The following is a 25,811-nucleotide window of genomic DNA, read 5'->3' on the forward strand; positions in this document are numbered from 1 at the left end:
GATAAGCTATTATGGAAATTTTTTCAGTAGTTGCGTGCTCTATGAATTAGATTGTATTAAACAACTGAATTCTTATACTTGAGGGGTGCTAAAGCATGGAAATTCATAGTTAATGCTGTGTCAGTTTTCTTTGTAACCCAGTTTGAACTAAAAGAAGTGCCTGATTGTGCAATTTTTATATCTGCATCACCTTTTATGGTAGCATCAAACTTCTATCAAAAATCAAACAGGATCATCCAACCTTTCACTTCTGCTACAGGAGCATTATGTTTAAGAGACCATTGCCAAATTTTGGATAAATGATTCTATGGCTATATCAATTCCTTAAAGGACAAATTAATTAATTTATTTTATTTACTTTGTTGTCAAAATTGTTATGTTGTGTTTTATCAAGAAGGGTTTGTTTGTGTGTTTCAGGATTTATATTATTGTGGAAGAATAATGTTTAAACTATAAATCAATTTTGCGTGTTTCCTGTATAAAATATTTTGATGTGGAGTTGTTTGTATCAGCAATTCCATTTTCTTTTTTATTTATTTTGAATGATACAAGGTATTGTAAAAAAAATCACTAGGAAATAAATTCTTTGTTTTTTAATTAACCTTAAAAAAGTAAAAGAATAGATTTAACTAAAAAGGTTTTCATTAATTGTTTATATCTTTTCCTAGAAATATTGTTCATTAAAAACTGATTTCGAAGTACATTAATTATGTTTCTATACATACACATTTTTTATAATCAACTTGAATTTTGTTCATGTCTAAAGTTGCTTACTTTTCAGTCAATATCTAGATCTGAAGTTGCTTAATAGTTGCCTATTTTAATTCAACTATTCATAATTTATATAAGAAGGAAACAAGAAAAGAAGTCATATTTTTAGTTAAAAAAAGTGCTTGAAAATAAACTTGAGTGTGCAATAGAAAGTTATTCTAGTTTTTTTTCTTGGAGTTTGCTTTTATTTGTTTTGACAGAGTGTCTTTTATTTTCAGAACACAGATAAATTTTTACAGAACTGAAGTTGCTTATTTTTTTTAAAATACAGTTCAGTTGCTTATAAACGAGTTGCTTGAGAGAAAACTTGTCTAGTTGACATGCATATGGAGTACTGGTACTGAAACTAGGTCAGAAGAAAAAAAAGAGAACACAAGTCTTGGAAGATTATTGGTCCAAATGAGATATGCCATATTGGTATTGACTTGATTTACCCCTGAGTTTTTAAGCTTGTCAAAATAGATTGGCAATTATAATGTCTGTAAATATCTAAGCAGTCATGTACAGATAAAATTGCAGATGAAATTCAAGTTGCTTTGTTTTTTAGTATATTGTTGTCATTTCTTTCTTTGTATTTAGGTTCTGTATACATTTAAAATTAATGAACTTAAAACAGAAAAAAAGAGAAAAGAAAAAGTATTAAAGATATTGAATTGCAATGTTTGGTGCAAAAACTCCTTTTGGTGGTGGGGGTTTTGGGTCTACTACCACAAATGCATTTGGAACTCAACAAACACCATCATTTGGAACAGGTATCTAATATTTGATTATTTTAACACTCAAACGAATAACCAGCTAATGTGATCAGATGGTACATTGAAATACTTATTGACAAAAAAAATGAAATGTAAGGAAAAGCTAAACATTTAGTCTATTTCGGTCTCCACACATATTGTGTTTCGTATCGCTATCAGAAAATTACATAAGAATAATTGTAGTAGGATAGGTGGTGACTCTAGTTTTGAAGAACGAATATTACATTTAATGTTGCATTGTTTTGTCTATGTATTAAGATCACTACCAAATCATTGCTTTATGTTTTATTAACATTATAATTCTGCAACTAATCTTACACCACGAAAATTAGGATTTAATAATGTTTTTTTTTCGACTGCAAATCTCTGCCGCATACAAATTGATCTTATGGTCTTATGGAAATTCTACCAATAAAACCTAACATTACAATAACAGTACTGCATACTCATTTACTAGATCTTTTTCCAATTGCTGGTTTCACATATTGCCTCAGTCATTCAAGAAGACTATTTTGGCCAGGTTCAATTACTACTAAAATCTGAGGGGTGCACATTAAAGTGGTTGATATAATCAGGTAGTCTTTATAGAGAAGTGGCCGTTAACACAGGTTGAATGTAGATTCATTAACAACTTTTTTTCTTAAATCTCCTCGATTTTTATTTTGCAAAATTATATGGTTTTATGCATGTCTCTATTTTCAAATGCATAAAAATACTACATATTTAAAACAATAAATTGTTTTGCACTCATTACCTTTAAAATCTTAAATTTTCTCAATTTCCTCGGAAAAATATGGAAATAATACATCTCCCCAAAATTTATTGAAAATTGATAAATGTCCTTAAATCTCTTCAAATTTGACTCAAAGAGTGGCAATCCTGTGTGTCAAACAGCACAGTCAGTATTTTCATAATGTGGATTGATGAGACAATCTGTGAGGAAATATGCGCAGTTTCAGTTGTTTTAATTTGAAAAGTTTCGGTGGCTAACAAAAAAGTAGAAACAGTTTATTCTTTTTAGCATCAAAATATTTGCAATTAACTTTTAACCAATCAGAATGCAATGTTCATTGTTTATTTATGGAAAACGCATTACCAGAAAGAATTCCACATTTTTGCTTTGCATCAACTATTTTTAATTCACCATATTTTTTTATTTCCTGTGGAATTCAAAATGCTGTTTTGCAGCTAACTTACCACAGGATTTGCTATTACAATTTGTTTGAGGGAAACTCTGGCAGTACTGTAACCCTTTTAAATTATCGTCCTCCATTCTTTCCAGGTGTCCCAACCAACTCAATCTTCTTATATAGACAACATCTTTGAAGCTATGAATACCTAGCCTGCTTCTTAGCTCATCTGAACTCTTTCTGTCTCTTTGAATTATGTTACACATCCACTTAACCACTCAACCATTCTTTTACCTCAATTGACAAGACTACAATAATTAATAATCCTTCCATCAGCTCCGCTATGAGAACCAAATGATTTGCATACAATAACTCTCATGGACAACTTGTTCTGAACTCCATCGAAAGCACTTCTAAGACTAAAACAAACAACAAAGGACTAAGTACAAAACCCTGATGTACACCAACATTAACGCTAAATTCATCACTAAATGAATCATTAATCCTGACAAAACTTCTAGCATTGCTGCAAATAGACTGTGCCATTTTAACTAGCCACTCAACCACACCTAATTTTCTCATAGCCCACCAAATAACTTCACGTGGCATTCTATCAAAAGTTTTTCTCTAAATCTACAAAGGCAAAATAGAGGTTCTATCTCTGTCTTAAATTCGAACAAAACTAAATCACATCTTATCTTTGTCAATTTTCTAATTAACTTATCAATGACTCTTTCAATAACTTTCATTACTTGATCCATAGTTACCTCTTTCTCATGCATCACCCTTGCCTTTAAAACAATTCACTGTTACACTTAACTGCCAGTCATTCTAGATAACACCAGTATATAAAAACACTTTTACCATCTCTGCAACAACATCTGATACTCCTGCAGTCTTAGCAATTTTCATTTTCCTAATAAATAAGGTAAATATGGTAATGTAATAAGTCAGCCTTAATTCACATTTTTTCGCATCTGCAAAAAATTGTTGACATAATACGTTATATGCCTCTCTGCTTTGTTACCAGGTTCCCATTTGCATTTGCAATTGCAAAAAGCCAACATAAATTAGAAATGCTGTAAGCATTGTTATTTTTTCTATTAGGATTATTTGGTAACAAAACTCCAAGTGCTGGTGCATTCGGAACACCTAGTTTTGGTACGCCTTCATCTGGAGGTTTATTTGGTGGTACTAGTAGTGGATCAAACATCTTTGGTGCAAAACCTGCACAGTCTGGTAAGTTTAGTTGGGTTGTGGATTATCTGTTAAAAAGTGGAAAAACAGATATAGATAAATTTTTATTTACCTATATTTATTCTTATCACCTTTTTTTATTTATTTTCAAATTTGAAGTATAATTAGATCTGAAAGTTTTCTTTTTTCTACTTCACTCATGTAATGAAAAATCCATTTTTAAATTTAATGTTTTTTCTAAGCACCTGTCAGCCATGGAAATTAGCAATAACATTAGGCAATGCCGTCATAATTGCCATGAGAAAAAATTTGTAGATAGTCTCTTATCCATTTACAAATTTTGTCTTGTTAAGCCATTTACAACAAAATAAGTTATATGTTTCATTTATCAGAAAAACTAGAAAAATCACGACAGCATTCATCTTGTCAAACAAATTTCAACATATCTTTCACGATTTTAATTTGTCTTCGTATTTTGATTTTTTGATTTTTTTAAATTTTGTATATATAGTTAAATTAGCATGCATGTAAATTTTTATCTTGTTCGAGCTTGACGCAACCTCTTTTTGTGGCATAATTACAGTCAAAAGATTTAATTTTTGATTTCTCTTAAAAACCCAAACCTACTTTCAAACAAGGATCAGTTATAGCATAACTTAAAAAACTTTTGTAGCACATTTATTTATTTGCATTATGATTTTTAAATTGCAGTGCAAGAATATTTAAGTTTTACAATTGAGTTTTTTTAGTTTTTTAGAATGAAGTAAAAACACGACCATATAAAGCATAGAAATCATTGACTTCTATGCTTCATATGGCCTTGTTTTTGTCAATTTGAACAAAATCTGGCAATTTCTAAGCTTTATATGGCTGTGTATTCCTTTTTTAGGACAAAATACAGCAATGCATGTTACAACAAAAATAAATGATTTCAAATTTCATTTCAGACTTGAAATAAAGCAATTTTCTAAAATCCTTGTATGGTTGTGTATTTGTCAGCTCGTCTGATCTAATAATTACACAACCGAATAACTTATATTTGAATAACTCACAGAGGAATAACTCATTCATCAAATAATAATTTTTCTTCTTGTCACCTGTTATTTTGATGTTCTGTGAGATAAAAAATGCTTTATTATTGCAGCGTACACAAAAATGAAGAGCTGATAGTATCTAAACATAATCTTTTGTGTTGTATTGTTATTGCAGGACTTTGTTTAGAAATGATATATTCTGTTAAAAAATTTTATACTTCATTCCCACAAGGGCAATTTTGTTACAGAATTTCTAGCCTATATTTCATCTATAAAGTTAGTAGCAACTGAGTGCATTAAAATTAACACCCTTCCTCCCTTTTTCAAATAGGGTAATGTGAAAAGTAAAAAACTCAGTGTATTGGTATACTGAATCAATACTTAAATTATAAAATTAAAAATTCTGTTAGACATTGTAAATAATGAACCAATATTTTTCAGGTTTTGGATTTGGTGCTACTGGAACTTCTAGTGGTGGTTTGTTTGGTGCTAGTACAGGATCCAGTCTATTCCAAAACACTCCACAAACCAGCAATGCCTTTGGTAAGACATCTGGAATTTCTGGTAAGCCAATTATCATTTGTTATAAAAATAAACTGTTTTTAAGGGATTTAAAATTTTTCCAAATATCTTATCTAGGCTTTGGTAGTAGTAATAGTGCATTTGGTGCAACGTCTGGATCATCATTATTTGGTGGAGGTACTTCAACATCTTCCAACATGTTTGGTGGTACCACTGGTATTTATATTTTTTTATAATGTTTGTTTTTTAGCAACATCTCTCAAAATAACAACCAATTAGCAATTAGTCCTTAGTATTTTTTTTTTATTTTTGCTAATAATGTTCACCACATTCCAAAGTGTTGTAAGAACTGGTAGGCCATTCTTTTAATGGCCGGTAAAATTGCTATAATCAGTGTCTTGTGTCCAATATTATAATAAATGCATATTTTTGTTGTTTCGTAAATTTTCTGTCTGGTACTTTTTATGAGTATATTGTTTTTGAGCTCAGCCTTATATGAATTTGATATTAAATCTGAGACTAAAATGTGTTATACTATGAACATGTTTTATTAAACATTATCATTTGCACAAGAAATGCTTCATATTTTAGCCACAAGGTTATTTTAAGTTTAGCCTTTATCTGCTTAATATTGTGCTCAATATGGAAAGTTTACTATGGGTCTGTTTTTATGTTGATAATCTTTGCAAAAAAATACTGTTTGACCATCACGGGATAATTTAAAATAAATTACTAAATGTGTAGCATCTGTCCACAATTTTTTTTACTATTTACCAAAGTAAATGCTACTAATAGCGAGTTAACAAGTAAATTCAATATATAAACTACAAATAATAGCAAATTATGTTCCATCACAATTTGTGGTAGCAAATGAATTGAGTTTGTTTATTTTTTAGCCTTTGGACAACCATCTTCAGGTACTACTACAAAATTTGTGGTAAGTGTTCCTAGATTTCAATATCTGTATTCTGTACTAACTGACTTTCAAATCCTCGCAAGTTTTTCCACAGGCTAGCAACTAGTTTTTTTTATATATGTTACATCTAATATTTTTTATTTGATTTCTGTAGCCAGTAACAAGCACAGAAAGCACACAAAAAAGTGGTGTCTCAATGACTGTAAAAACTCAGAATCAGTGCATAACAATCATGGATGCTTATAAAGATAAATCTGTTGAGGTAAGATATGTGATATGTATTATGTTATATTACTCTATGTGTATATGTGTATGTGTTGTATGTATTATATTATAACAGTCTTTATTGTTAGTAATAGGACGTATATCTTTTAAACATGTCAAAATACCACAGTCAATATGAATCACATTCACAACCATCCTACATAATATTTTCTGAATTATTAAAGTCTCTTAAGTTGATAAGCTATTAAGAGGGTTAAGATGTTTAAAATGTTTTAAATTCAATTTTTTTTTTTTTTTTGTGATCCAGTCTAAAAATTTTAGATAAAAAAACTCTGAAATCAGTTTTTAGTAAGTTTACCTGATGAAACTGATAACTCTTGCAACCAAGATCATATATATTTACTTGGAATTTACCACAGAACTTTTTTATGAACGGTATATGTGGAAAGTGAAACTCATTGTACAAATTTTTATTATTGTATTTAAGTTAGTTAGCATTTTGTCATATTTTGTGAAAATTAAAGGTTTTGGTGTGATAATCACTATTATTTCTTTGATTTATTTAAAAATTCCTTTTTATCTCATTTTTTTATATTACACTAGGAACTGCGGCTGGAAGACTATGCTGCTGGAAGAAAGGGTAGCGCTGGCTCAACATTTGGTGCTAGTACTGGTTTGTTTAGCAACACTAGTGCTAGTACAGGAACATCAATATTTGGAAATACAGGTAAACTTTCTCATTTTGGTATGTGCAATAAATTTGAATAATTATCACATGGCATTGTGTCTTGCCCACTCAGATTAAAAAGTCTTTCTGGGCATATTTTACATAAAAATTAGCTATGTGTTATGTTTGTTTTAGTGCAGTTGTGTTTTTATTGTTACATTTTTGTTCGTGAAATGTTTTTTAACATTGTAGAATTAGAGGATATTTCTGTCTGTCTAGCATTGGTAATTTGATCAGTATATTTTTTTATAGCTAAATTTGGTCAAAATACTAGTACAGGGCTATTTGGAAATACATCAAGTGGAGGCTTGTTTGGTGCTAAAACAACTTCCTCTATATTTGGATCAATTCCGACTACTAGTACTAGTGGGATAGGTGGTTTCGGAACTGGATCTACAAATTTATTTGGAAACACACCAGTAAGTAAAACTTTATGTATTTAATATGCTTGAAGGCGTTGAATAGACTCTCCTTTCGATACATTAATTCAACAATTTTTAAAAAAGCCCTTTGTGTTTTTGCAAAAATCTCCCATCAATTGCTAACTATAACTAGATTAGTTTCAACAATATGTTTTTGTGTTGAAGCACATTGGTATTATTATACTTAAACGTTGTACAGTTGTCCTGCAAGTCAGTTATTGTAAGGGTATCTAAAGCTAAGATTAAGAAAAGTGGAGCCTAAGAAAGTGACAGGGTGGAAGTCTTCAAACTTCTTGAAATTTTGGCCCGCTGTTGCATTCCATTGGTGGATCAACTCTTGAACATTTTAGCCAAAAAGCTCTTTCTTTAGAAAAGTTGACCCAATTTTAAAAAAAGGCTCAGCTGAAAATGGTAATAACTCAGCCTATTTTATGGAAGTATAGGTTGAAAGGGAGGATGCTGATGATTCAGTTTCCATAGCCAATTTGATGAAAGAATTATCTAGGAAAGTTTAAGAAGTTGATAAAAGGACTAAAAGAGAAAGCGTTGAGAGTGACTACAGCAGTCTAGTCTCATGATTAGTAGCAAGTGTGAACTTGAATTTAGAAAGTGTCCTTGTGGCGTTTGCAGGAAAGGAGGTGGCAGTACTACAACTTTTTGCTTGACTTTAAACATTGGGTACATAAGAAGTGTAGTGATATTGGAGGAAGATTAAGAGCTGCAAAGGTGAGATTATAGACAAGGAAGTATTTCCAGCTTCAATGAAGTACAACAGTGGCTTGTTAGAGATAGTCTGTTAGTTAGATGATATGTTTGGTAGTAAAGGGGGTGATGGAAGCAGTGTTACTTGTGATAAGAAGGTAGGATGTGTAAGGCCTGTGTAAGATGTGTTGTATGATACTAGGACATGGCCACTGAAACAGGCAGATCTTGACTGTTTAGAATGGAATGATATGAAAATGGTTAGGTGGATGTGTAACACTAGTTTGAGAGATAAAACGAGTTCAGTTGAGCTAAAAAGCAGGCCAGATATTTGTTAGAGGATAATTGGGTAAAACCCGAGAGGTAGAGTAAGAAATACGAAAAATTTGATTGTAACATCAGCACGTTTATATCAGAGTGTAAGAAGTCTGCCCAATCCGTGCTAGTTTGAAAACAGATGTTAAGCCAAGAATAATCATGACAATGAATTTCTGAAAAACATTTATCTGTTGCATATGTAAGAGTTGTACCCCAACAGCTTAGAACAGGCGTGTAAAAATTTAATTCATAAAAATAAAGGAGAGTAAAAAAAGAGAGTAAAAAAAATAAAGAAATATGCCTGTACAAATGTCTTGTTTGCTCTGATTTGAAAAAATGGTTCAAATAATTCACAACATTTGTTAGTTGAATTATCAAGGAATATCCTTGATAAATCACAGCACAGAACATTGCATAAAATTGATTTTTTTCTTTTCTTTTTGAGGGCTTATGTACAAGCATTAAATCATCTATAATTTGTTAAAGAATATTGTCCTCATTACCTTTAGTAGATTATGAGATATTGATCAAAAACTAGTTTTCCCCTGTCATTTCTGGAGTGCAGTATATAGTTTAGTGATTATGATTTGTTGCCTGTTAGTTGTGAATCGAAGGAGTGTAACTCTGTTAAGTATAGTAAAAAAAAAAACTTTATTTAGGTACTGTAAGATGACAGCGGTGTTTGCACTTATAAAGTTATTTCCAGAAATAATGATTTTGATATTTACTTTTAGAGTGTCTTTGGTCAAGCTGCGACGTCATCATCTGGTAGTTTGTTTGGCAACAACAATACTCTTTTCGGTAATACTTCAACCGGTTTTGGCTCTACATCTCAGGTATAACTTATGAAACAATTCAGAATATGTAAAACAAGTAAAAAACGTTAGATGTTTAAAGCTTTGTTGAAATTTGCTTTTTGTGATGTCTAAATGATGATATTTTATTGAGTAAATAATTAAAAATAATTTTGTTTGTCTGCAAAATATTTTGTTTTATAGCCAATATTACTAATACAAATGATTTATATATATTTGAAAAAAATATTTTTTCAACATACAGGGGACTGGTCTGTTTTCCGCAAGCAAGCCGTTAATAGGATCTAATACAGGATTTGGAACAACAGGTGGTTTCGGCAGTGCAACATCAACAGGTGGAGGCTTATTTGGAGCCACATCCAAACCAGGATTTACATTTAGTACAGGGACTACAGGTTTTGGTGCTACATCAAACACAGGACTTTTTGGAGGTACATCTGGAGGTTTGTTTGGAAATAAGTCTACTGGTTTTGGTACAACAGGGTTTGGAACTTCCACTGGTACCACGGGAAGCTTATTTGGCGGCTCCACTTTAGGTGGTGGAACCACTGGTGAGTAAGAAATAAATTTTTTAAAAGAATGTATAAATGTGTTGTGTATGATTAGTTCATGAAGAATTTGTTATACATAGAAAAAATTAAAACGATTTTAAAAGTTAAAAAGTATTAGTAAAGCTTTTCGTACGATAAGTACATCTTCAGAATATATAAACAACTAAAATCAAATTTACATACGTACAGTTAAAAAGGTTTTGAGAAAAGCTTAAGGGACCTCATGTTACACCATTTCTGAATCATCATCATCATCCTCGGCTTAACGTCCGTTTTCCATGCTAGCATGGGTTGAACGGGGTATATTAATGACCCTCTTCCAATCTGATCTAGACTGTGTTAGATCTAAACTCGACTTCCTCTGTATCAAGTCTGTCCTAATAACCTCCTGCCAAGTCTTTCTCTGTCTGCCTCTGGGCTTTGCCCCAGGAACTATCAAGTCTCTACACTTTCTTACCCAATTACCCCCTCCATTCTTTCCAAGTGCCCCAGCCAATTCAATCTTCTTATCTGGATAACATTTTTAATTTTACGGATACTTAGCCTGCTTCTTAGCTCACCTGAACTCTTTCTGTCTCTCAGACTGGTGTTACACATCCACCTAATAAGCGTATAAACTTAATATCAATTGATCATTATGTGTGAACTTTTTTATAAAAAATGCCTCCAATCCTTTACGTTTTCTGTTGTTAGATGGAGCCGTGCTTAACACCCTCCGAGAAAAAGCATGTCCAGCTTCAAGCACCATGTGTCTCGCTGGCTTAGATTTTCCCCGAAGTTTGTCATTCCCTTTTCTGAAAACTTTTTTAACTTTACATATGTAAATTTGATTTTAGTTGTTTATATATTCTGAAGATGTACTTATCGTACAAAAAGCTTTACTAATAAATACTTTTTAACTTTTAAAATCGTTTTATTTTTTCTTAATTAATAAACTATGAGTGTTATTTTTACATAGGTTTCACAGGTTTTGGAAGTACCCAAAATACAGGCCTTGGTGGATCAAGTTTAGGGGGCCTGTCCAATGTGTGAGTATATATGTTAATAAATTAGCAGTTTATTTTGTTTTCTGCAATACTTTATCAGAAATGCCAGAATGTAGTGTGGTTGATTGTAAATTTAGTTTTAATTTTGAGGATTCATTGAAGAAGCTCCTTAAGAATTTCTGTTTAATAGGGTATTGTTTTTTTCAGTGACCAGAATACATTAGCAGCCATACGACAGCAGCAGATGATGCAACAACAATTAAAAGCAATAGCAAACACGCCTTTCGGTGATTCACCTCTTTTTCGCAACTTAGCAGCAACAGGGGACAAAAAGGTAATCCTTTTCAAACGATTTATAGTGTTAGTGTTAATCCATACAATGCCAGTCATAATGTCTATACATTCCCTGTCAATGTACTGTACTAAAATGTTCTGAAGTGATGTGATAAAATCTGTTTAGGATGCCAGTAAGAATCATGGGCTGTTTTCAGTTGGCGTTGCTAATAAAGAACCAATGAATGCATCACAATATAAGGTGTGAAGTTTTGGTAATTTAGTAACCGTATATCTTCATTCACATTGCCATTCGCTGTTGTAACATTTTAATAATAGCTGTACCTCCATTACCTAAAATCTGCAATATAATGTAGTAGCATCGGTAAAAATATCTCTCCCTTAGGCGAAACACTGCCATACCCTAATGAAACATTTGAGTAACTATATCTTTATCAACTACAACGCTGCCATACCCTGTAGTGACATTTTATCAACTATATCTTCAACTGTAACACTGCCATATAATGTAGTGTCATTTGACTAACCTCCATTTGCTAAAACAGAATTTCTCGTGTTGGAAGAAGTGTGTACATAGTGCTTTTATGGTAAGTTGTACTTTATTATTAGGTATTTTCAAGGCCTGCAGCAAAAGTAAAACTCCACCCTGTTTCATCACCATCTCTTGGAAAGGTAATTATTTTGTTTTAAAATTGTATTGGATAAAGTACTATGTATAAATATTTATCATTTGAATTTAAAAGAACAGGGCTGTTTGAGCAAATCATGGTCATGTAAACAGATGCGTCTGTGACAACTAGCATCATGACTCATCTGACACAAGTCAAAAAATTTGATGAACCAATGAAAAAGCATGAGTTTTAAAGTTCTTAAAAATATACTATGTGCCTAAAATGACAAAGCTGCTGGACGAAAGCAAGATAAAAAAGGAAAGAATGAGAAAATAATTTTAAATTAATTTTTATGTACGGAAAAGGTAAATGGCATGTATGCTTTTGTATAGAATTTTGTTTTGTTTTGTAGTGTTTTCACTTTGACAACATACACGTATGTAATGTAAATCTTAGATTAAAACTTCTCAGTAACCTAAATAAACGATATAAAGGAAAATAAAATTGCCCTAATTTTTTAAAAAAAACTTTCTTCTGCTTAGAAAAGATTGGCAGAAAAAAGAAACATTACTTTTGGCTTATGGGGAACATGCATACCGCATAGTGTTCTCTTTGATGACAGCTTAGTATGACATAACGTTTGATATTAAAATCACTGAAAGCTCATTTTATTTTATGACTAAAAGAGCGTTCTTAAAATAGGGAAAAGAAAAAAAGTTACTTTATATAATATCCCTTAAATAATATCTGATAAGTACTAGTCACAGTAAATAAAATTGAAACAATCTAATTTTTTGTGCAGCACTAACAGCGAATAATTTTTCGTGTTATAGTCTCGCTTGTTTGATGGTTTGGAAGATGAAGGAGATTTTAGTCCGCATCCACTTAATCCACGCAGAAGTGTGAAAAAACTTGTCATCAAAAACAAACCTTTTCCAGTAAGTATGCCTGGTTCTCAGACGTTTTGTAAAAGAGTTCTTCGATGTAGTGTTTATCTGTCAGATTTTAAGTCAACTTGACATACACTTTCAGGAAGTGGATTCTTCATACGAAGAAGGTCAGCTGAAATTGAGATCATTCAATGATGCAGACGATGATTTAATTGCTCCCTCTCCAGAGGTTATCAAAACCAAAAATATTAATGAAACCGGTGGAAGTCAAATGTCAACAGATGGAACAAAACAATCCACAATGTTTGATAACACTATTACAGAATTGAACGCAGCTGAAAAGACCCCAATATTTAAAAAGCAGGCTAAAAACTATGTTTTGACGCCACTCTCCGATTCGGTTGAAGAGGCAGTAGAAGGCAGAAATGATAAAACTGAAGTTGATGATGAATATAAAGTTCCGAAGTCTGGAATCATTTTAAGAAGGTATTTTTTTAAAATTTTAATTATAAAGTTGTGAATAAACAAAAATAATGTTTTTTTCTTTCATTTATTTATAGAGCTGAATATTATACTAAGCCACCACTTGATTCTTTGGATGATCAAGTTCGCGATGATCAATGTTTAGTCAGAGATTTCACAGTTGGTAGAGAAGGCTATGGCGAAGTCAAATTTTTGGGAGTCACAAATGTTTATAATTTGGATCTAGACAAAATCGGTATGTATCTTACAAAATAAAAATTTCATGTTAGTAGCTCCACACATATTGTACTGTTTAGTTTATTTTCTCTAATGCCTTTTTTTATAGTGTTTTTTCAACGTAGAGAGGTTGAGGTCTATCCAGATAATTATGAAAATAAACCCCAAGTCAGTGAAGAATTAAATAAACCCGCTGAAATCACATTGTTGAAAGTTTGGCCAAATGATAAAAGTTCGCACACACCAGTTAAGGTTAGAAAATTCGGTTTTATTTATTTATTTTCAAGAAGTTAATTTTACATTTTCATTTTCTGAGTTTTACTTTTTTAGACACCAGAGAGGTTAAAAGCTTCAGGTTTTATTGATCGCCTGGAAGAAAAAACTTTAGCAATGGATGCTGTATTTGTGGATTACCGTCCCCAAGAAGGGGCTTGGGTTTTTAAGGTAGCTCTCATCTTATATTTATATTTCTTCTACTTATATATATACTTCTTCTACATACTCTCGCGCTGCAATATTACAATATTCTCGCTTTCATATGTTTATAATGCAATGTAATGCGAATTATAATAATGCACATTATAATGCCATCGGAAATGAGAATTTATATCCTAGCTTTCCTATTAAGTGAATACAGTACAGCTGCAAAATTGGCGAAAAATGGCTAAGAAGTTTAGCCTTTATAATCATCATTTTACAATTATGTCGTTCTAGGTCAATCATTTTACACGCTATGGAATTCAAGAGCAGTATATTGGAGAGGGGGTTAATGTAGAGCGTCGAAAGAAAATATTGCGTGAGAAGATTGTTGAAGATAACACAAATTTTGTCGACTTTCAGAAGGTAATTTCTATTAAGATTAATTGTTTTTGTGTTACGGAATGCATGAAATTGCATCAAGCATTACACGAACTATGTACAACGACCAAATCCTTATAAATTTTTGCACGGATTTGCTAGAGTTATTCTCACCATTTAATTTTCTGATTTAAGGATGACGAGGATATAGTCGTTCTCACAAAAGATGAAGTGAAAATGAAGTTGAAACAAAAAATTGCTCAAATCCAAAGTACCCGAAAAGCTGCAGAAATGGAAAATCAACTTGAAAATTCTGATAGTGATATTGTGGATGATGATGATGATGATGGGGAAGATGAGAATGATGAGGAGGGGGATGATGAGATTTTAACAGAGCCAGAAAATAAGGGTAAACAAATGTGTTATTTATTTGTTTATTTGTTATTCAGTGTTTGATGTAAACAATAATTTTAACTTCCGGTTTAGAAAATATTATGGACGTGGCTGAAGAAGACTTTATGCCTTTGTCTCATCAACTGGGAAGGATAGCGCATGTACAACCATTTCATCTACAGGGAATGAAAACGTCTATTTTATATGATGATGAAGATGAAGAAAACAGGCCGACTCCAAAAACCATGCTTAGAAGCAAAAGCTTGTTTTCCAATAAATCGATATTTAACAGTTCTTACATCGAAAACAAGCAAACTACGTTTACCAAGCTGGACACCTCCAAAAGCACTTCCCTTGCTCAAGATACATTGAACAATTCAGTTTTTCTTAACGTTACTTCAGAGAAGTTGACTAACGTTGGTAATTCTGCAAAAATACAGAAAAAATCTCACTTGTTTAAATCTGGATTGTCGTTGCAAAATTCTTTTGGTATGAAATAATTTCTTTACATTATTCTTATATATCTGTTGTTTTGTTGTTGTTTGCTTTTATTTTTGTTCGAACAGTGTTTTATCTTTCCATTTTAGCTCAAGAAGAAACAAAATCAATGCCAGATGTTGAGCGGCCCGTTGAGAATAACATGTTCATAAAATGCAGGACATATAGTTTGGTATCTCATGAAAAGTCTTTACTATTTGGTAGAGCTTCAATGCTTGCAGATTCTGGCTTAGTTCATGGTCGTGAGTTTAATATTGGCTGGACAAATAAACTAACATTTCTTCACAGTGGAGAAAAATTGGGTTTAACTACAGATGGAACACGAAAACATTTTAATATATTTCAAAGTAATTTTACGCAATCAAACTCCTCTTTTGGTTTAACAGATAACAATGTATATATGGAAGCTTTTCAGTCACCAACCAACGAAGGATTGAATCAATATATTGAAGTATGATGTAGTTAATTTTTTATGTTTTTTAAAAGCACATTGAAATTTAAATACAGGCTAGGGTATTAGTACCAAGCTTTTATTTTTCGGCTGAGAATATGCTAACTGTATGCTTAGTTTTAAAAATATAATTTTACAACTATAATGTGTTTTTAACAAAAAATGTCAATAAAATTAAAAAAAACTCTTTGTGTTAGGAAAATTACTTACTTGTCATAAACGTGACTTCTAAACGATATAGCTGGACCTCATCACGCTTGACACATACTTATAAAAATAAAAAAGTTCAGATATGCTCTAATCGGAAACCGGGTTACCTCACAGCTTTTAAACTTTACAATCTGTTATTTTGTTTGCTTCTTTGCTTCTTTGTTTTAGAACTGTCTATCTGCGGCTTTAAAACATACACAATTTGAAGAAAGAGAGGACTCCCCTCTTGGTCTGCTGAAAATAAAATCTCCTACGTCAGTTATTGCAGAATATGCAGAGATAGCGAAAGGATTCAAGCAAGGAACAGGTATGAGTAAAAAAGACGTTTAAAAAGGTTCAATTGTCTTTACCATGAGTGAGAGGAAGTGTGTGGAAAAACTTTTTCTTGTTTTTTTTTTAGTTGGGAGGAATTCTCATGAATTAACGTTGCAATCTTGTGTTTGGGATTTGGTATCAGCTTTGTGGGGTCAACAAGAAACAGGTACAAACGAGATTTTATTTTTCATTTTTATAAATGCAGAGTAACTGTGTTATACATCTAGTGTTGTGCATGCTATTTTGACCATACATATGTTTTAGATGAGACAGGTTCAATGTATGAAGTTCATTCTTCACGTAAGCTTGCATTATCTAAGTGGTTGGCGACTGCCGTAGAAAATGACGTAAGGGCTGAGATTGAGGCGAACAAAACTAAAGTAAGAATATGTTTTTTTTTACTAAAGATATTTTTTGTACAGACCTCCTTTGCGTGTATGTTTAATCTACTTTTGCGTTATTTTTAAAGGATGATGGTCACTTAGCTGTGATTTTCAACTTGCTGTCAGGGAACCAAGTTCAAGCGGCGTGCGAAGTAGCTCGAGAAAATAAAGAAATGCGTTTATCTTTTTTGCTGGCGCAAATTACGGGTGATCACCATTTGAAACAATATATTCGCAATCAGCTGAGCCAATGGGAAGAAAGAAACGTAAGACCATTCTTCACTGACATTTTTTGAGTTTTATCTGATTCCAATTACTTGTAGTTACTGAGCTTTTTGTTCACTTTCTCATACATTTAATGAAAAGATAAACATCTTTGCACAAAAATAAAGAGAGAGAGCAAAAAGTAGGGAAGTATAAGTCTTAAGCAAAGTTATGTTGAAAATGGCTTATACGAGATTGATGGTTAATTCTGCAAGATCTCAATTTCGAGGCTTAAAATGGCTACTGTTAACTACGAGACTGCTAGAATAAACAAATCTCTTACATAAAACATGTATCAGTACACAGGATTGAAACAGGCCATAGTCAAATACAAGTAAACTAAATGTAAGGTTAAGAAGGGGTGATGAAATAGAAGGCTATCTGCTGCAACAATGTCCGGAACAATACAAAGTAAATCAACTAAATCGATGTTCCACATTTGTGTATCGTCATTCCTAGTCCTACATCATAATCATTCAGATTCGTATATTATCGTTCAGATTCGTACATTATCGTTCAGATTCGTACATTATCGTTCAGATTCGCACATCATCAGTCAGATCGTACATCACTAGTCAGATTCGTACGTCACCAGTCAGATTCGTACCTCACCATTCAGATACGTACATTATCGTTCAGATTGTTACATTATAGTTCAGATTCGTACGTCACCAGTCAGATTCGTACATCACCAATCAGATTCGTATATTATTGTTCAGATTCGTACATTATCGTTCAGATTCTTACATTATTGTTCAGATTCGTACATCACCAGTCAGATTCGTACATCACTAGTCAGATTCTTACATTATTGTTCAGATTCGTACATCACCAGTCAGATCGTACATCACTAGTCAGATTCGTACATCACCAATCAGATTCTTACATTATAGTTCAGATTCGTACATTATCGTTCAGATTCGTACATTATCGTTCAGATTCGTACATACCAATCAGATTCGTATATTGTCGTTCAGATTCGTACATTATCGTTCAGATTTGCACACCATCAGTCAGATTCGTACATTACCAATCAGATTCTTACATTATAGTTCAGATTCGTACATCACCAGTCAGATCGTACATCACTAGTCAGATTCGTACATCACTAGTCAGATTCTTACATTATTGTTCAGATTCGTACATCACCAGTCAGATCGTACATCACCAGTCAGATTCGTACATCACCAATCAGATTCGTACATTATCGTTCAGATTGTTACATTATCGTTCAGATTCGTACGTCACCAGTCAGATTCGTACATCACCATTCAGATACGTACATTATCGTTCAGATTGTTACATTATAGTTCAGATTCGTACGTCACCAGTCAGATTCGTACATCACCAATCAGATTCGTATATTATTGTTCAGATTCGTACATTATCGTTCAGATTCTTACATTATCGTTCAGATTCGTACATCACCAGTCAGATCGTACATCACTAGTCAGATTCGTACATCACCAATCAGATTCGTATATTGTCGTTCAGATTCGTACATTATCGTTCAGATTCTTACATTATTGTTCAGATTCGTACATCACCCGTCACATCGTACATCACTAGTCAGATTCGTACATCACCAATCAGATTCTTACATTATAGTTCAGATTCGTACATCACCAGTCAGATCGTACATCACATCACCAATCAGATTCGTATATTATCGTTCAGATTCGTACATTATCGTTCAGATTGTTACATTATCGTTCAGATTCGTACGTCACCAGTCAGATTCGTACATCACCATTCAGATACGTACATTATCGTTCAGATTGTTACATTATAGTTCAGATTCGTACGTCACCAGTCAGATTCGTACATCACCAATCAGATTCGTATATTATTGTTCAGATTCGTACATTATCGTTCAGATTCTTACATTATCGTTCAGATTCGTACATCACCAGTCAGATCGTACATCACTAGTCAGATTCGTACATCACCAATCAGATTCGTATATTGTCGTTCAGATTCGTACATTATCGTTCAGATTCTTACATTATTGTTCAGATTCGTACATCACCCGTCACATCGTACATCACTAGTCAGATTCGTACATCACCAATCAGATTCTTACATTATAGTTCAGATTCGTACATCACCAGTCAGATCGTACATCACATCACCAATCAGATTCGTATATTATCGTTCAGATTCGTACATTATCGTTTAGATTGTACATCACTAGTCAGATTCGTACGTCACCATTCAGATTCGTATATCACCAATCAGATTCGTATATTATCGTTTAGATTCGTACATTATCGTTCAGATTGTTACATTATCGTTCAGATTCGTACGTCACCAGTCAGATTCGTACATCACCATTCAGATTCGTACATTATCGTTCAGATTGTTACATTATCGTTCAGATTCGTACATCACCATTCAGATTCGTACATCACCATTCAGATTCGTATATCACCATTCAGATTCGTACATCACCATTCAGATTCGTACATCATCATTCAGATATGTAGATCACCAGTCAGATTCGTACACATGACTACAATAGTACCTTAATTTGTATTAAAAAACGTATCGGTATCATGCTGCTTGCGTTTAGATCGATGAATTTATTAGCGGTGATCGGCTGAAATTGTACGTGCTATTATCTGGCATGATGGTTTGGAAGTCCACAACACATCATATCAATTTATGTGATAACGTCAAATGGAAAAGAAGTTTAGGACTTCATTTATGGTATGGTATACAGTTTTGAACACTTTGTAGTATTATAAAGTACATAAATATGTTTTTCTTTTTACAGTGGATTTAACTTGTTTTTACTGTTTGACCAGAATTCTTCTTATCCTATCTAGGTACTACTGTTCTTCCACTGCTACCATATTGGATGCTTTCACAGAATATCAAAATTCTTTTAAGGTATTTAAAAAGTAGAAATTGAGAAATAGATGTGAAAATTACTAGATATTAGTTATACATTCTCTCAACTTTTATTTAGGGAACAGACACGTATGAAGCTTATGCAGTTTTTCCATCGCCAGACTATTCTTCTGATGCTGCTGCTGATGATAGGACAAAAGATTTATGTTACCATTTGTTGGCCTTGTATTGTAAACGTTCGCATTCATTGGAGAACATGTTGACGCCAAAAACATATACTTCTAACCAGCTAGATTATCATTTGAGGTGATTATTAAAATAGGCTATTTTTATCCCACGATGTTCATTCTCATAGTTATTCTCCCAATTTCTCAGTAGTTAACACATGGTTATTTTCTTAGTTGGCACCTGCACCAAGTTTTAGATGAGCTTGGTTATAATCATATGACTGAAGAGAGGCACAGTTTCCTGCAATGTGAATATGCTTCTCAACTAGAAAACATTGGCTTGTGGCATTGGGCTATCTTTGTTTTGATGCATTTACAAGATGACGTCAGGTAATAAAAAACAATACTTGAAATAAAATAAAGTATATTTCCCTCTACTTCGATAATTTCTATTTTTTACAGCGTTATGCATCGCACATTTTGTTTTTATTTTCAGGCGGGAATACAGTGTTAAGGATATTTTAAATCGAAACTGTCAATCAAACGATGACGAGGAAGCTGAATTTAATCTGTCTAAAGAAGAGGAAATGATCGTTGATCAATTTAAAGTTCCAGTGCAATGGTTACATGAAGCTAAGGTGAAAAATGTTTTTACGAATGCAGCATTGTTTTCAATATTTAAGTTCTAAAATATTAAATATCGCTTCATGTAACATGATTACTTACGCGCCCTTTGTACCATGTTGTTTGCAACCCTTTCATTTTTATGTCTTTTCTATCAACGGTCGTTATATGCGCCCTTTGTACCTTACACGCCCTGTGTAGCATGTTAGTTTTATGTGCAACCCTTTCATTTCAACATGGTATTTCGCTACTCAAAATCAGCTTAATTTAGCCAGTTTAGACCAATAACAAAAAACGTTGCGGTTGCTAAAGCTCATCGCTGTAAATAGAATACCACATACTCAGAAATACCCCGATGAGCAGACTTCTTGTCAAGCAAGTGTTTAAATTTATTCCCAAGAAAGGGTGATTATATTAAGATAACTGTCCTGCATTACTTGACCATGCTTTTTACTTGATGTTAATTCAATTAAATTTTTAGGCGTTACATTGTAAGTACACAAAGCGATATTATGAAGAAACAGTGCATCTGATCAGAGCTGCACAATGGGACAAAGCACATGTTGTTCTCCTTAATCATCTTGCTGCAGATTCCATCATAGAAGGTAACTTTTTCATAATTTTTGTCAACTTTTTTAACCATGCCTTTCCGCCGAGATTCAGTATATATAGGAGTATGAGTGCATGTGATGAAAAGTAGTGTTGTTGCTCTTTTAGAGGAATATGAAACGCTAAAGAAATTACTGCAAGATCTCAATTTACCTGAGCGATGTTGCACGATCAAAAATTGGAGGATTGGCGGCCAAGTATTTTTGGATTACATAATGTTGAATGAAAAATTGGAAGATATACGAGAGGTACATGTCTTCGCCTTTAAAATTTCTGTACAAGTTCTGCATGCTAGGGAGCTCAGACTTTCCGAGCCTTTTTCGCGAATGTATAATTTTTCACGAGCAAAAAAGCATTGAATTTTGGTTTTGTTTGTGATTACGACAAAGTAAATGATGTACTTTAAAGACGCTGTAGCAATTATCCAAAAATTGAGAAGCAGAATTTCAACTCGGATTTTTCTTACAGAACAAAAACACAATGACGTCATACCACTTAGAAGATATGGAGGCAGAGATCGCCTCCCTTATTAATCGCATCAGTCTAATGAAAGTAAAAAATTCTCGTGAAAAGTTAGTGTTCTTTTTTCACAATGTTTGTCCTTACAAACTGTTAGCTTGTTTTAAAAACCTTTTTCTCTTTAGACTTTGCCAATCGGAGATGGCTAGAACTTGTTCAAACATGTTAAAAATAGTTTTCTCCTTGCTGGTAGGTGATACAAGTTATCTACTTTGTCAGCGATGACATCAAGTTTTTGGTTTATATACATTGCGTAACATTTGATAATTCGTAGTTTACTTAATTTAAAAGTTCTATGTGGGGAATTTTCGCGAGGAAGCGATCACTAAGCATATTTAGCAGAATAACTAGATAGACATTTTGACATTACCACATATACCTTCTCAGAAGGAACATTGTCAGCTCTAATTCCTGAAACTTTAAGAGAGCAAGGAAAATTAATACCGGCGAATAATTTGGACCAGTTATTTTATTTGTATTTATTTTGTGGTAAGTCCTTACCACAAAATAAATTTGTCCCTGAACATGCTTGAGAATTTCCGCGCCCGAAGGCGTAGGTTATCTTTAAAACCGTTTCGAAGCATTTTTTGAGAAAAAATTGACCCTGGGATTTCACGTATAACTGGTATAACTGACTAAGTAACCCTGTCCCAAATGGTCAATTGCAACTTTACATAATTAAACTTCGTACCCAAGCTCCCTAAGTACTGGGAAGTCATCTAAATGACCTTTCATGCCAAAATTGGAAGTTAAAAAAAAAGTATGCTGAAAATGATGGTGAGATCAAAATTTTGGTTTTTTGCCACCTTAAATGTCATTTTAGGCCAAAATTGGTCTAAAATTTACTGTAGTTTACCGATACAGTGTTCCTTTAACAGAGCCGCGCCTGCAAATCCGGACTGTTTGATTACCGCCATATATCAAGCATAGTTTTCAAAGTGTTTTATCATACGCAAACTTTTTTTAGAAGGAAGAAATGGTAGACGAAGAACATCCGAAATGGTCATCTGTCAAAGTTGTACCGTACGTCGTCGATTTACCGCTACCTCCAGACTACTATTTGAAAGAACTTCGGGAATTGTTAGCAAATTTTGCTGATGAAATTGAAAATCCTTCTTAATCTGTTGCTGGCTAACTAAGTAAAATCATGTAACGTGAATTATTCAGAAAAATTAAATTCCAATCATAGGGATGTAAACGGGATGTAAAAATAATAAAGTTAGTGATGATTTTGCGTGAACACGAGGACGGCAGGAAAGATTGTTTACCGTGTTTAAACTTTGACTCTATTTTTACGGCGACTTCATAAGAAACAGTTATGCAATAAAGTTTCAAGTATTTTGCTATCACTAGATGTTTTTAAATGTGTATTAAAATTTGTGCTGGCACATTGGCTGAGTGATCAAGTTTTTATAAACCATAATTCTGTCTGCGTGTAATCTACCTTCGTCGTGAAGAAATTCTAAGCTGTGTTTATCACTCACCAATGTTTCAACGAATCTTTTGTAGTTGTTTTCGTATGTAAACGCATCAAATACAGAATCTGAGTGTTGTTGTTTGTTTCTGTCGCAAGACGAAATGACTGCTTATATATTTTTGCAGTCAAAAAATTTTAAACTCTTCAGGAAATAATTTGCGTGTAAAGATATTCTCAGGCAAAAAAATCCACAAAACCTCTTGGTAACCGTATTGTAGGGGAGGGAGCAACACCAATTTTAAGAAATTTTCCAGCCGTGTCAATTTATTATCCCCCTCTCTCTATATTGATTTTTTTTTAAAAATCTACGTACTACATTTTGTTAGAACTCCCCTTCCACTCAAATTATCCAGATTAAGAAGCATTTTTGGTAGAACTGGGAAAAAGTAGGAACTGCTTCTACTTTTCGGCGCAAAATCAAAACAAATAAAACTGCGCATGCTCAAATACATTTCGCCTTCCAATTTGCTTCCTGAAAATTCCTCTTAAGAGGTTCGTAATCCTCTTCCCGTCGGTAGAGGTCTAGTACCATGTACGATATCTATATAGTACGATGGCCTGTATGGCTCATCTCTCTTCCAATTTAAAAAAATGTCTCTTTATGATCCAAACACTTCTCTTCTTTATTTTCACACTTCTGCATTTTGAAACTTCTCTTCTGCACTTTAACACTTCTCTGCATGTGGCCCCACAATTTCTCTTTACAACCAAATTTAAAAATTTGGTCCGCAATTTTACATCTATTTATTTTTCACTTTTAGCAAAAGAAGAAGTATTCTGGACTAACACGTGCTCAATTTGCCAGCAGCTTTTGTAGCAGGTCCTGAAACAGGTGCATTAATAAAATAATATCACGAATCAATTCAGATCAGTAGCAGAGTAACAAATTTTATTTATTAATAGACACAATATATTGGCAAAATAAATGACTGCCTAGAGTCCTCAAACTCTGGTGAAGTTCACCAACAAATCATTCTTGACAATGTGCTTTATAAGTATATTAGGCGGAGATTTTGGTTAGAACAATAGTTCTTTTGTTTAGAACAATAGAAAAATCAGAATAATGATCAGCCTGGATAGAATTTATTCTTGTAAGGAAGTGTGTATTGAAAAAGATAAAGAAATGCCTCAAATGGGATACCACAATAAATTTTTATCTAAAGTATGTGTAGTGGTCCACTACACAAAATTTTTGGAGAGTTGTCAATTACCAAGAACACTTGATTTTATTCATAGCCAGGAGCCGTTATGCCATTTATTCACCCTTGTCCTTACGAATTTTTGACGTTATATCTCTTATATTTGGAAAAAGGCAAATTCTTGTGGAGGAGGGTTGTCATTTATACAAAAACGTGAGTTATCAATTGATATGTCGCGGACCAAAATTGAGTCGGGTTTTTTTTAATTCGTGGAAAAAAAGTGTTTCGAACGTACAAGAAGATGTCGGAGGAAAGAGGAGAAGTGTTTTACTAAGAAAAAAAGTGTTTTTATTAAGTAGAAAAGTGATATAATACCAATCTAAAAAATTAAAAAAAAAAAAATTTAACTGCGTTTCCAGTTCCATCACTTGCATGTTGTTATGACCCACCTTGTAATAATTTCCCCACTTGTAATTATGTTGCCCTACTAGTAATTATGTTGCCCCACTTTGTAATTATGTTGTCCCACTTTGTAGTTATGTTGCCCCACTTTGTAGTTATGTTGCCCCATTTTGTAATTATGTTGCCCCACTTTGTAGTTATGTTGCCCCATTTTGTAATTATGTTGCCCCACTTTGTAGTTATGTTGCCCCACTTTGTAATTATGTTGCCCCATTTTGTAATTATGTTGCCCCACTTTGTAGTTATGTTGCCCCACTTTGTAATAATGCCTTGTCCCACTTTGTAAATTTTTATGATAAATTTTCATGATAAGAAAGGAGGACGAACCCGACGTCAAAAATAAACACGTGGGCGGGATTTTTATCCTAGGCATTTGCATTTAATTTACATGATCACAGTATAAATAGAACCTACCTCATTTGCAGTGACTTGTTTAGGAACTGCTTTGTTATTGAATTTCACAGTGAACTTTAAAAACTCAGCATCACCATCAGCTGATTTTATATTAAGAATTTTTCTGTCACTGATTCCCGCATATCCGTCTGCAGCTCTGTTCCATAGTTTTTTATACCCATTGGATTTACTTTTTACATTTTTAGCTACTACTTTATTCAAATCACATTTTTTCGCAACTCGTTTACCTTAAAAAAAATCCATTTGAATCTAATGTCATATTCTTTAATCTCCAGTATTTAATGTACGCGCTTCCGTGAGTGACAGTACTGTCTTTCACTGGGATTTTAAGTTGCCTATCGTTTCTTTTGAACTCCGCTATAGTCTCATACTTATCTTCTCGCATGGAATGAATATAACTCAACAATACGAGCCTTAAATGACATTAAATTATCAGAATGAGAAATTTGCGGAACATGTTTTCCTTTGAATGCCAATTCTGGTTTCACAAAATGTAGTTATAAAAGAGTGTTTGGTGTTTGGTCAAAAAACTATTCCTAAAATAAAAATCCGTTGAAGTGAGTATATGACGGTGTTCAAAAGCTCATCCTATCCAGTCTAGAGACCAAAAACCAAGTGTATTTGATGTAACTAATTGATAATTATCTTTTTGCTAATAATATTTTTTAAA

At 32.9% G+C, this 25,811-nt stretch overlaps 1 protein-coding gene across 2 annotated transcripts; it reads left to right on the plus strand.

The window, feature by feature from the left end:
* The first annotated feature begins 1,350 nt into the window (after positions 1-1,350).
* On the plus strand, positions 1,351-23,191 carry LOC130654154 (nuclear pore complex protein Nup98-Nup96-like). Of its 2 annotated transcripts, XM_057456693.1 has the most exons (37): positions 1,351-1,523; positions 3,764-3,895; positions 5,329-5,451; positions 5,527-5,625; positions 6,306-6,346; positions 6,480-6,587; positions 7,154-7,277; positions 7,530-7,696; positions 9,454-9,555; positions 9,779-10,085; positions 11,044-11,113; positions 11,279-11,405; positions 11,532-11,606; positions 11,975-12,037; positions 12,810-12,914; positions 13,009-13,352; positions 13,427-13,584; positions 13,675-13,817; positions 13,896-14,009; positions 14,280-14,408; positions 14,559-14,772; positions 14,850-15,245; positions 15,344-15,705; positions 16,084-16,222; positions 16,316-16,396; positions 16,495-16,610; positions 16,700-16,879; positions 19,450-19,586; positions 19,706-19,769; positions 19,849-20,036; positions 20,132-20,287; positions 20,394-20,535; positions 21,003-21,126; positions 21,239-21,378; positions 21,599-21,702; positions 21,775-21,838; positions 22,617-23,191. In XM_057456693.1, the coding sequence occupies exons 1-37, from the start codon at positions 1,430-1,432 to the stop codon at positions 22,767-22,769; spliced, it is 5,385 nt and encodes a 1,794-aa protein (XP_057312676.1). In that variant the 5' UTR covers positions 1,351-1,429; the 3' UTR covers positions 22,770-23,191. The 2 variants fall into 2 exon arrangements, with proteins under 2 accessions (XP_057312676.1, XP_057312677.1); XM_057456694.1 differs by lacking the exon at positions 21,599-21,702 and having other exon boundaries at positions 22,617-22,758.
* The last annotated feature ends 2,620 nt before the right edge of the window (positions 23,192-25,811 follow it).

The sequence above is a fragment of the Hydractinia symbiolongicarpus genome, chromosome 8, assembly GCF_029227915.1.
Source record: "Hydractinia symbiolongicarpus strain clone_291-10 chromosome 8, HSymV2.1, whole genome shotgun sequence".
Classification (NCBI taxonomy): Eukaryota; Metazoa; Cnidaria; class Hydrozoa; order Anthoathecata; family Hydractiniidae; genus Hydractinia; species Hydractinia symbiolongicarpus.